Genomic DNA, 13374 nt, shown 5'->3' with positions numbered 1-13374 from the left:
AGAGCAAGAAAGTACAATTAAAAGTCTCCACTCTCTTACAATTTTTCAACTGCTTCAACTCCATCAACTTCTCTCCATCTCACAAAAACCAAATACCAACATGGTTACAGTTTAGATTTCACCTCCTCAAAGAATTGTACTATTTCTAGGGCAAGAGATTTTGGAATTTCATTCTACTATCACAGTCTCCTATTATTTCACTATTCATTCATTCATTCATTCATTCATTCATTCATTCATTCATTCATTCATTCACACTATAAACCTATTTAACTGACTTCCTAGTGAGCCTTGGCTGCCACCCCTTCTCCCCAGTCCACTTACTTTCCTCTGGCTCTACCTGTCAAGACACCCAAGAAAAACATGCCTTCCACTTTAATGTTTCCCTAATATTATTTTTTTGCCCTTTTAACTTTTAGTATCCCATCCAAGGAATTCTCAAACCTAGGTAACTCCCAGGAGCTGATTTCTTTATTGCTATTTGATGACGTTGGTAATAATAGATGCTACATATACAGCTCATTAAGGTTTCCAAAATGCATTACAACCATTTCATGTTATCTATATAACCATAGAAGGCCCATGCTACTATTATTCCATTTTAGAGATGAATAAATTGAGGCAGAGAGATGTTAAGTGACTTGTCCAGAGTCACAGCCAACAGATATTTGATTCTAGATGTGAAGTCATTTCTTCCTAACTCTAGGCCTAGTGCTCTATCTACTATATCACCTAACTGCCTGCCTTGGAGCTTGAAAATTGCTTTGTTTCAAGAGAAATTTATGAAATTGAGATGACTTTACCTACACTTATATAATATCACCTGGGATCTGGTTGTTACTCTACAACTATCCATTATTTGTAACAAATACATAAGATTGAGCAAAACCTATTTCTTCAATGGAGATATGTGTGTGTGTGTGTGTGTGTGTGTGTGTATATATATACACACACACACATATAAATATTTAAGTATATGTGTATATGTATAGATACTCCTTATTGTTAGTTTTTTTTAATTTTTTTGCTATTATGGTATATGTTGTTTTTCTGATTGTGTCTGCTTCAATTATGAGGTTTATAAAGTTTTTTTAAATCATCTTTTTCTTCATTTCTTATAGCACTTTATTCATATAATTTATTCAAACATTCCACAATTGATGGGTATCTTCTTGAAGTTTTCAGTTTTTTGGCACCACAAAAGAACTGCTATTTCAGTATTTTTGTATATTGTCATTAAGGTTCATTTTCAAAAGCAAAACCAATATTAGGATTCATGATGTTGAGCCATAATATAAAATTATGATTGTTTATGTAAAAATCTATCTCCGTGATCTCCCTAAAACACCTTTTGTGTATTATTCTATATTGCTTTCTAGAATGATTGTAGGCATTCCATGTTCAACAAAAGCACATCGGTGAACCTCACTGATATCTATCTTTATCTTTTTTTTTGATCTTTGAGCTTTTTGACCTTTGAAGGGTAGAAGGTAGAATCTCAGTAGTAGTAATTTGAAGCATTTTTTCATATGGCTATAAATGGTCCAGGTTTCTTCCCTTGAGAACTAACTGTTCATAAACTTAGATCATTTTTCAGTTGGGGAATAGCTGATTCTTATAAATTTGAATCAGTTCTGTAATAGATAATATTGGTGGGGGGTATATTTGATGGGTTCTTGACAACTAATAGATCAGGCAACTATCTTTCTTTTATCTTACCCTTCTCCCTCTAAACTTCCCTCCCTCTTCCAATCTCCCTTTCTCCCCTCTTCAGTTTCCCCTTCCCCCTTCTTCTTCAACATCCTTCTAAGTCACTCAGGGTGAGCTATGATGTTTCAGAGGAAATACTTTTTTCTTTTCTTTATCTCAAGTAAGGGTTTATTGGAGAAAACAGGAAAAATGGAGGATGGAGGTAAGAGGGTTGGAGGTTTCCGTATTTTCTACTGTGAGTCTTAAGTTGGAGAATATTGAGAGAATTGGCAATTCAGTAACTATCATGAAACAGAAAAAGTCAGAGAGAGATATATGGACTATTGTCCTTCTTCTGCCTTCAAATCAGCCAGGCCACCTCCAACTTGATTATGCCAAGGCCTAGAGATAAACCCAGCTTCTTCCTTCAAGATCACCACCATCAACCAAAATGCCCAGAAAATCAGCCAGAAGTTGGCTTTTGCCTTCAACTGTTTCCCAGTCACATTCCAATAGGAATCTCCCTTTGATTGACAGCTGATCAATCTCTAGCTTCTTGCTTCTTGTCCTTTTGCATGCCTTATAATTTCTCTCCTCCACAGTTCTTGGAAATGAGACCTTTATTATAGAAACTCATTATAAAAATTCCCCTTATCTCTGTTATTTCCTTTCTAATCTTAGCTTCACTATTTTTTTGGTAAATTTATTTTTCCAGATTATATGTCAATACAATTTAATATTAATTTTCTGATATTTTACAATTCATGTTCTTTCTCTCCCTACCACCCAAGAAAGCAGGTATATGATATAGGTTATACATATATTATCATGTAATGCATATTTCCATGTTTTCAAGTTGTGAAAGAAGACAGCTCCAGTAAATTAGTGCAAAATCTTTAAAAATTGTATATAATAAAAATCATCCACTTTACCTTGTATACTCCTGTCTATCCCTTGTTTGATCATTTTTCTCCTATCCACAATATAATAACTATTTTTCCCATGTTTCTCTAATTTATTTGTGATGTGATCTTTACACCAAGGTCATATACTCATTTGGAACTAATCTTTGATGTGAAAAGATGTTTAGTGTCGGTTTGAAACTAAAATTCCATATTGCTCTTCAATCTTCCCAAGTTTTTCAGTATTGAACTCAGTAGTTGGGGTTGTTGTATTATTGAATACTAGGGTATTAGATTTGCTTCTATATGTTATGGACCCAATCTAGTCTACTGATCAATATTTTATTTATTTTTAAAAACCCTTACCTTCCATCTTAAAATGAATACTAAATATTAGTTCCAAGATAGAAGAGTGTTAAGGATTAGGCAGCTGGGGTTAAGTGATATGCCCAGGGTCACACAGCTAGGAAATATCTGAGGCCACATTTGAAACTGGGGCCTCCTGTCTCCATGACTGGCTTTCTTTCCCTGAGCCATCTAGCTGCCCCAATCTATTTTTTTTAACTAGCACCATAGTATTTTAATAATTCATTGCTTTGTAGATTAATTTGAGATCTTGCATTACTAAAGTCCATTTGTTCTCATTCCTTTTTATTATTTTCTTGAGATTCCTGACCTTTTCTTCCTCCATCTGATTTTTATTATTTCTTTCTAGTTATATAAATTAACAATTGGCTGGGGCACTGAATATAGGTATAGCACAATCATTTGCTAACAACCTTCCCATGAAAAACTATTCATTTCCCAACTATTTAGGTGTATCAATATCTGCAAAACTGTTCATATTAATTGTATTACTAAACAGAGTAAATACAAGTATTTATATAGTTCATATGTGTATCTTGAGTCTGTTGGAAAGGATTCTCGTTAATCTCCATTACAATGGTAGCTCGTGGTTTTAGATATATATCATTTAATACTTTTCATATACATAATTTTTGACCTAGTAATACCACTATTAGGTTTACTTCCTAAGGGGAGCAAGGAAAAAAGAAAGAAACCATATGTTCTAAAATATTTATAGCAGCTCTTTTTGTGATGGCAAAGAACTAGAAACCATCAATTGGGGAATGGCTGAATATATTGTAGTATATGATTGTGGTGTAATTCTATTGTGTCTAAGAAATAAACCAGTGGATGACAAAAAAACCCTTGAAGACTTATATGAAGTGATGCATAGTGAAGTGAGCAGAACCAGGAGAATGTTGTACACACTAACAAGAATGCATGATGATCAACTGTGAATGACTTAACTATTTATAAACAAGGTAAGCATCCAGGACAATTCCAGGAGACTCATGACCAAAAAAGAATAGTTATAGCCATAGAAGGGACAGATGGAATTGAAATGCAGATCAAAACATAACATTTTTCATTTTTATTTCCTCCACAAATTTTCCCCTAGCATAACCAGTATGTCTTATTTTACATCATACAGAAAATAGAAACATGCATTAAATGATTTTATATAGATAGATAGATAGATATAGATATAGATATATAGATATATAGATATATAAAATTTTGTATTGCCTGCCTTCTTGGGGAGGGGGATTAGGGTTTTTGGACATGACTAATATGACTATTTATTTCTCTTGGATGAGCATATTTATAATAATTTATTACATATCTGTATAAAAAAGAATGACAAAGTAGTAGTGACAGTATTAATAGAAGTTTCAGTCAAGTTGTAACTGAAGGAAGTAAACAAGAATCTTGGCCAAAAAAAAAACACAAAAAACTTATCTTGGCAAAAAAAAGGCAAAAAATAAATTTCTTCATTATGGGTTCCTGCAAGAATAGCATCAGTTGCAACAGAGATCTAATTGGGTTTATTTGAGGGTGTCATGGTTCTAGAATGTTTGTCCCTCCTTGGACAATTAAAGGACCATGAATTCCTTGTTTAATTAAGAGAGCCTTATAAGGGGTCTTTGTTCTTTAGAATTCCTTTCTCTGCAGAGGGAGGTGTGGGACACTAAAATGTCAGACTAAATGAATAAGTTTTGCTGAGTTGCTTTTTTTCTCCTCTTTTTTATTCTTATAAAGAACAAGTAAGTGATGGTCTTCTGGGAGAAAGGTGAGAGGGATATGATGGGAAATTATGGAAAAATAAAATATATCAATAAAAAAAGAATAAAAGGGATCCAGTGTCATAGGATCTTAGTGTAAGTGGAAGGAAGGTATGGCAAACCTGGAATGGTAGAAGGGGCCAGCATATAAAGGCTTTTAAAAACAAGAGGACTTGATGTTTGGTCCTGGACATAAGAGGCAACCACTGGAGATGACTCAATAGCAATGGACCAGATGTGTGTTTTAGGGAAATTGGTTTGATCGATAAGTAGAAGATGTTTTGGAGAGAGGAGAGATTGGAGACAAGGAAATGAACCAAAAGGTTATGTCAACAGATCAAATGTGAGGCTCTGCTCTAGAGCAGTGTTATAATAAACATATAAAGCTAAATTTTTATGTAAAATTTTCTGTGTGTCCTGTTTTCTGTTTGATTTATCCTATATATGACACACTTATACACAGTTGTTTGAATACTGTCTCCATGATTAGATTGTGAGCTCCTGGAGGGTAAAGAACTCTGTATCCTCAGCATTTAGCACAGTTGTTGGAATACAGCAAGGGCCTAATAAAACTTATTGACTGATTCACTCACCAAAAAAAAAAAAAAGCAAAAATCTAACAAGAAATGCACTTTAAACATAAAGACTCAGCATTAAAATAAGGGTTTATTACATATAAATGCATGTACACTCATGGTTGTGTGTATATATACATAGAAAAAGCTTTACTATATATACACATATGAATGTATATATATATATATATATGGGCAATCTTCTTATTCTTTATCGACTCCTTGGACAATCACATTCTTGCCCACTGATCAAAGTATCATAGATTTACTGCTGGAAGGGGCCTTAGAGGCCATCTAATTCAACTCCCTTGTTTTATAGAGGAGGAAGCAAAGTACTACAGAATCTAAATGACTTGCCCTAAGACCCAGAGGTAAGTAACAGAAACATTTCTGAACCTATGTGCTGAGTCCATAGTAGGTTCTCTAGGGTTCCACGACCATACATATACAGATTACCCACCAAATCCACACATTTAGTTCTAACATCTCTTTGAAGCTCCAGAACTACCTTTACAAGTGTCTACAGAACTTCTTCACTTGGATGTCCCATTGGAATTTTAAATAAAAAATATCATAAACAGGGTTTATAATCTTGCCCCCCAAAACTGTTTTCCCTTCTGACTTCAGTAGTATAATCCATGAAATGTCCATTCGCCTGATCTCACGTCACTGGCAACTAGATGACACAATGGATAGAGCACTCAGTCTGGAGTTAGGAAAACTTGATTTTAAATCCAGCTTCAGACACTTGTTAGGTGAATTACACAGGGAAAATCTGTCTGCCTCTGTTTCTTCAACTGTAAAATAGGGATAATAATAATAATAATATAACAATAGTATAATTATTATTAATAGGGCAGCTTGGTGGCACAGTGGATATAGTACCAGGCCTGCACTCAAGAGGACTCATCTTCCTGAGTTCAAATCTTAGACACTAGTAGTGTGACCCTGTCACTTCGCAGTTTGCTTCAGTTTCCTCATCTATAAAATGAGCTGGAAAAGGAAAAGCAAACTACTCTGATATCTCTGCCAAGAAAACCCCAAATGGGCTCATGAAGAATCAGATACAACTGGAATGATTGAACAATAACAACAGCATAATACTCCCAGGGTTATTGTGAGACTCAAAAGGGATAATATCTGTAAAGCATTTATTACAGTGCCTGAAAGATAATAGATACTTAATAAATGCTTGTTTCCTGCTCCTTCTTATTTGCAACCTTAGGATTTCTCTTTCTTCTCTAATCCACCCTTCAAAATGTAGCCAAAACAATTTTATTATGTATAGTCATATAACTTCTCTACTCAGAAATTCTAGTGGTTCCCTAATAAAGTAAAAAATAAAGTCTATGATGAGCCTTCAAGGTCTTACTTAAATTAGCACTGCTCTACTTTTCTAGCATTATCATATCCCAATCCCTTTCCAATCTCTAGATTCCAAGCAAACTTGGAAAATTATACTCCAACCTTCCCCCTTCCACCACCCCCTACTGGCCCTGACATGCCTCATGCTCTTTCTGTTATAACTTTATTTACACTGTTCCCTAGGCCTGAAATGCCTTACTTCTCTCTTTGCCTGCTAAGTTACAAGTAAATATTGATTTAGGAAATATTGATTGTTTCTTTAGAATTATTTTTGATTCCTGATTAAACAAGAGGATCAAATTTTTAGTTTTCTTTATACCTTTCTTCAAAGCATACAATGACATATATTACTTTTACCTCTAAACAACAAACAAGGTTGCTTCTCTTCTTTCTTAAGGCAGCTATGTGATACAGGAAACAGAACTCTGCATTTGGAGTCAGGGAAGCCTTGCATTCAAATCCAGTCTCAGATATTTCCTAGCTATGTGGCCCTGGGCAAGTTGTTTAAAATGTTTCAGTTTCCTTATCTGTCAACTGCAAGTGATATGTTCCTAATGTTGCTGTAAAGATAAGATGAAATAACATTTGTAAAGCACTTTGCAAAACTTAAGGGACTGTATATATGTGATGAGGAGGAAGATGGCCATAAAACAGAATTTTCTTTTATTACATATTTTTAAAAAAACTACAAACATTCATTAAGTGCTTACCATTGCCAAGCACTGTCCTAGGTCTTAGCAATATAGACAAAAACAAAATAGTCTCTGCCTTCAAGGAGTTTGCAGTGTAATAAAAAAAAAAAAAACCATGTATATGTAGGGATATATGAAAAATACCTGGGAGAGGGCTTAATGAAATTTTTAAGAATGAGTTCTATAAAAGGTCAACTTTAGTCAGTCAATAAACATTCATTAAATTCCTTCAAAAACAAAGTTCATGCTGAGAGGATAATTTTCATTACTTCATCAAGTAAATTGTTACCAGCTCTTATCTAACAATAATCTGATCTTGAGTACACTCAGGTGAGACTAATTCCCCAAGTTAATAAACACAGAAACACTACTCCAGCAGATTCAGCCATGTTCCTGTAATAATGGAGCAAATTTCTATGAAAACCTACCAAAAAATAAATAAAACAAAAAAGGAGGAGCAGAGTAAAGGTCTTCACACTGGGCACATGCTAATTAGGAACAAAAGATAATCCATTATCTGTCACAGAACTAATAAAGGACTTCTTTATAGGCAAACAGAAAAGATCTTCATGTGAAAATAAAAATAACTTTCAAAGACGAACAATAGGATGACTTAAAAGGGTACTTTTATCTGTGAAAATATCCCAGTTGTCTTCTATTATATGTGTTGCCCTGGATTATATTCTTTGTCCCTGGATTTGTTAAAAGAGTAAACTTTAAATGTTTTTAGTAAAAACACACACACACACATACAGATATACATAGATACACACACACACACACACATATATATATAGATACATATATACACACAAATGCAGCTGTATATCCTAAATTATCAACCACAACAAAAATGCTAAATGTAAAATATCATGTCAAGGGGAAGGGGACTATAGGCATCAGCTACATCCTTTTTTCATTTCTCCCTTCATACTATTTCACTTGGTGATCTCATTGGTTCCCATGGATTCAATGATATGTTCTATGCTAATTATTTTCAAATCTACTTATCTAACCCTAAGTTTTCTGATGACCTTCATCCTTTCATCTCCAAATGCTTATTAGATATCTTGAACTCAACAAATCCAAAACTGAACTTCCCCACTAAGCCTTCGAGCTTCCTTATTACTATAAAGGGCTCACAATTTAGGTGTCCACCTTTGACTCCTCTCTCAACCCCACATCCAATTTGAGGGCAAAGCCTGTCCACTCAGCTCTCTGAATGCAGCTTCCTCTCTCCTTTGATACTGCAGCCTCTTAGGGCAGGTCCTCATCTTCTCCTTCCTACCTTACTGCAATCACGGCTGGTTGGTCAGCCTGGCACCTGCCTCTTCTCACTCTCATCCATCCTCCACTGAACACCAAAGTAATTTTCCTAAGGCATCGACACTACCATGTGACCCCCTGATTAAAAAACTCTACTGGTTCATTCCCTATCCTCACCTTTAGGATCAAATATAAAGTCCTACTTGGCATTCAAAGACTTCTATGATCTAAGCAGACCTTATCTGTCCATCTTCTGACACCTTATACAAGCCCCTTCCCCTCACTTCTCATACACTGGCCTCAATGTTCCTTGGCTCTGGGCATTTTCACTGGCTTCCCTCACACCTGGAATTCTCTTCCTCATCTTCAATTCCTGGTCTCCCTGGCTTCCTTTAAATCCCAGCTAAAAGCCCATCTTTCTACACAAAGCCTTTATCTAGTCTCCTTAATTCTCATGTCAAGAGAGATTATATATATTATATTTATCGCAGAGGGCAAAAATCAAGAACATCAGATGGAAATTTCCCAGAAGAAAATGTAGGCTCAATGGCAGGGTCAATTTTCTTATAATTTAAGCTACTCAAAAGTCAGATATGGTACCTTCAGAGGAAGTGAGCATCCCTTCATTGCAAATTTCCATACAAAGCCTAGATACTCACATATTGGCTAGGGATTTGTTTTTGTACACTGATTAGACTAGATGGTTCCTCAAGTCCCTTCTAACTCTGAAAATTCTATGATGCTGGGAAATATTTTGTTTTTTTTTTCTCCATCCCTAAGTCATCAGCTATTTTCATTACATTCTACTCAGAAACTGTGTAACAAGCATATAACTATTGGAATTAGTGAAATTCCCCAGAATTTAACAGGCATTTAAGGCAAAACAAGACAATTATACAATATATACATAAACTGATCTTGTTGATTGTCAGCAGCCAACAAATACTTATAAAGTGCCTATTATGTGCCAAGTACAGTTCTAAATACTAGGGATGCAAATAAGAAACAACAATAGTTTTGCCCTCTAGAAGCTTTCAAACTAATGGGAGGAAGTCAATGTACAAAAGTTCTGAAAAAGAGCAGGGATAGAGGGGCAGGGGAAAAGTCACCAGAATTCTCAAACTGAAGGGTGGGGAAGGGTGGTGTGAAGGAGGAAGTGTTATTGTTCCTGGACTCTAAACCAAGCAGAATAACAGGTGGAAAGTGAGGGTTTGCTTGGCATAATATCTTTGGTCATAAAACTCAGTAAAATTCAAAGGGCCCACATGAAATGAAGCTGTACTAGGAGCAATAGGTAGAAGTCAAAAGGTAAAACTTTAGGCTGAATGTCAGGGAAAATGTCCTAATATTTATAGCTATCCAAAAGTGAAATAGGTTACCTTGACAAATAATAAGTTGATCTAATTATTATTATGTGCTTTAATACAACATATAATTATATGCTCTAATTACTGTTATAGCAAAGCCTAGAAAACCTCTTTATCAAGTATGTGGTTGAATGGATGCTCTATCAAGTATGAGTTGGATTGGATGACTTTTAAAAGTTCTTTGCAATTCCAGATCCTATGATCTATGTCCATGAGTTTGTGGGCCAAACCCATGACTTGGTACTCATTAGCACAGTGCTCTAAGCAGATGAGCGATATTTGCATATATAACTGACTAGTTTGTCAAAGGACTGACCCTTTTGGCTATTTCTTGGACAATGCATACCATCATCAGAAGACAGCCAGCTGGAAGAAGCAGGCAATAATTTAGATGACTTATTATGGAGGATGTTAAAGATATAAATGAAAGAGGCAGTTGAAACAAACAACTACTATAAGATTTTTGATGACAAGGGAGTTTTAATTATACTACAATACTAGGAACAACTTAGAGTGAGGGAAATATTACAAGAAAATTTAACAATAACTCTTAAGTTATATAAAACCTATATAAGAAAGATTGAATACTTACTTGTTTTCTGTTTTTACCTTCAACTATGAAGAAATTAACTTTAAAGAAGTGGTTTTTAACATCTTTGAAACTCTGATAAAGTCACTGGATTTTACCAAATAATGTTTTTTTTTTTAGTAATTAAAGGTACTAAATTTCAGATAAGTTAGTGAAAGCAGATATGTAATTTTTTCACCATTGAGTTTTAAAGATTTCAAGAAATCTATCCAGGAATCCATAAGAGGCTGTGGATTACCAATTAAGAACCTTAGTTTATAGTGGGGAAAGGAGGAAAAAAAAAACTCTTACCAGACCAAGGACAAGGCCAATTATCAGTGTGGCTAAAACAAAGATGAAGTATGAACCCCAAACTGGAATTCCAAGAGTCCCTGTGAAATAGCTGTGAAGTTGCTAAAAATGAAAGAAAAAATGACTAAATTAATTGCCATTGAAATCAAGAAAGAACATAACTACCTATAGTCTGTATTCACTCAAACATATGAACTAACTTAATTATGTGAATTATAAACAATCATTGAACATATTTCAGCACCTGAACTGATCCCTTTAATAACCATAATTCTTGAAAAATATAGATCTAGAGTAAAGGAATATATTAAAATATAAGGTTTAAGTGAATATCCTAAACTCTTCAGGCACTCAGGGAATTCACTGGCCCATTCATCCATCATGCAGGATTTCTTCCATATTTCCTTAATGATATTCTGTGCTATGTTTCAGCTTTTCCTGCTGAAATGTTCCAAAGACATATGGCAGTCATAAAACCCATATTTTTGTATATCTTTTCCTATCATTGTTATTAGATCAAAATGCTTTATTTAAAGACAAACTGTTTAAAGAATAAAGTGTTCTCTATCCCTATTTCTTCCCTCCAATATTTAGTTGTCCCAAACTACATGTAAGCTTAAAAAAATGTAAAGACCTTCACTAATTCAATATCTTTCTTAAAATATATTATCTGCATTTGTCACTCCAGGTCTCAGCAAGTAATTTTTAAAGAAACAATTTAAATGTGAAGTTCAGTTTTGTTTTGTTTTTTAGTCAATTTACTACTGATGTGAACTATTCAGTCATTCAGGAGAACAAATATTCTTTGGTGGTTATTATTAGCATATAAATATTCAGCCTGATTCTGATGGTGTGTCATATAGGAATACAAAGCAATTAAGAATCTCATAACGTCAACTGGAAAGAAATCTGCATGTGGTACCCAGGAAAAGACACAACCTATATGCTCTTGAGCAAGTCACAAACACAAAGTGCCCAGCTATTACACCTGTAATATGAGGTATTGGACAATATGGCCTTTGAGGTCCCTTACAGTTCTAGACACATGAGTCTAAGTAAGAGGTGCTGAGAGGTGCTAACTGTCAAGAGTTGTGATTCCTTAACTATGGTTATAGGTTTATCACTTTCTTTGTAAACTAATTCTCTGTCTATATTTGATAAATATTTTTGTTCATTATTTATCTAAGGCATTGGGCACAGCATTGGGAGCCATAAACACTCTTTGATTCTGCAATCCATATGAAATATATGTATTTTTATAAGAATTCAAAACTGAGAAAAACAGGCTCCTACAGTCAGTGCAATAATGACACATTTTCAGTGTTAATTTTCTAAAAATATAAATCATTAAAATGCTTCTCGTTTTTTACTTTTTAAATACACATTTTCATCTAAGCATTTCTAAATACTGGCTCAAGAAGGAACAATAAATTAACCAGAGAAATACTATTAACCTTTTTTCAACCAATTCCTCCCTAATCCATTCTCCAAAGGATGTTTGAAATATCTTCTCTCTTCAAAGTATTCCTTTTCATACCCTCAGAAGAACTGAGCCTCTAACTTAATTAGGAAAATAAGGGCAGGTCATTGGCCAACAGCTCCATATTCTCTCTCTCTTCATCTCAAAACCCTTTAATTCACTCCCCATCTTTCCCTCTTTTACTCCAATCTCTGATAATTTGGAGGCCCTTCCTATCACCAATGACAAACCCTCTTCATGCGGCTTGATCCCATCTTTTCATTTGCTTAAAGTTTTACAATGGTGTCAGAATTATTAATAAAATGCTAGATTTCTGAGTGCTTATTATTTTTGTTTTAAAGTACACACAGAAATAACACATTTAATTCCACAATTAGAACATTAGTATTTATTATTATCAATTAGCATTTATTAAGTTCCTAATATGTGCCAGGCACTATGCTGAGTGCTGGGGATACAAAGAAAGGCAAAAAGAAGTCCGTTTTCAAGGAGCTCAAAGTCTAAGAAGACCCTCTAGGTTTTCTTGATTTAAAAATTCCAATAAAATTAAATGTTTTTCTTAAGAGAAGCACTGTGTCTCACTCATTTTGTTATTTAGCAAAAGACTAAATTAGGTAATTTCAAGATTATTTGTAGCTTTTAATAGCAAAGTACTACTCTAAAAAGCCACAAGATGGCAACCTGTACTAACATGTTTATCTTTGAGGTCAACTGTTATTGTCAGTTTATCCTACCTTTTGGCAATAACTTTGCTTTCTTTCTTTAATTAGTTTTTTATTATTATTTTTCTAGATTACTTTTTGGCACAATTTTCTATAATTGTTTTCTGGTATCTTTTGATCCATGTCTCCTCCTCTCCATTCCTCAAGATAGCATGTAATATGCTATAGGTCATACATGTGTTATTATACAATATATATTTCCATGTTCATATGATGTGAAAGAAGGCATTATTTTTACTAGATGAAAATTTACAGAGGAAATAAGTGAAAGATGGCTTACTTCAACTGCATTAAAACTTCATCACTT

The 13374-nt window shown here is 34.2% G+C and overlaps 1 protein-coding gene across 1 annotated transcript in view; it reads right to left on the bottom strand.

The window, feature by feature from the left end:
• Positions 1–13374, bottom strand: part of TMX4 (thioredoxin related transmembrane protein 4) — a 131847-nt gene that overhangs the window by 27611 nt on the left and 90862 nt on the right. Inside the window, exon 6 of the mRNA XM_056813909.1 lies at positions 10866–10967. Coding sequence (XP_056669887.1) covers positions 10866–10967 — 102 coding nt within the window. The remainder of the gene's footprint in view (positions 1–10865; positions 10968–13374) is intronic.

Source organism: Monodelphis domestica, chromosome 1 (genome assembly GCF_027887165.1).
Source record: "Monodelphis domestica isolate mMonDom1 chromosome 1, mMonDom1.pri, whole genome shotgun sequence".
Taxonomy (NCBI): domain Eukaryota; kingdom Metazoa; phylum Chordata; class Mammalia; order Didelphimorphia; family Didelphidae; genus Monodelphis; species Monodelphis domestica.
This window is presented reverse-complemented; position numbering and strand designations above follow the sequence as displayed.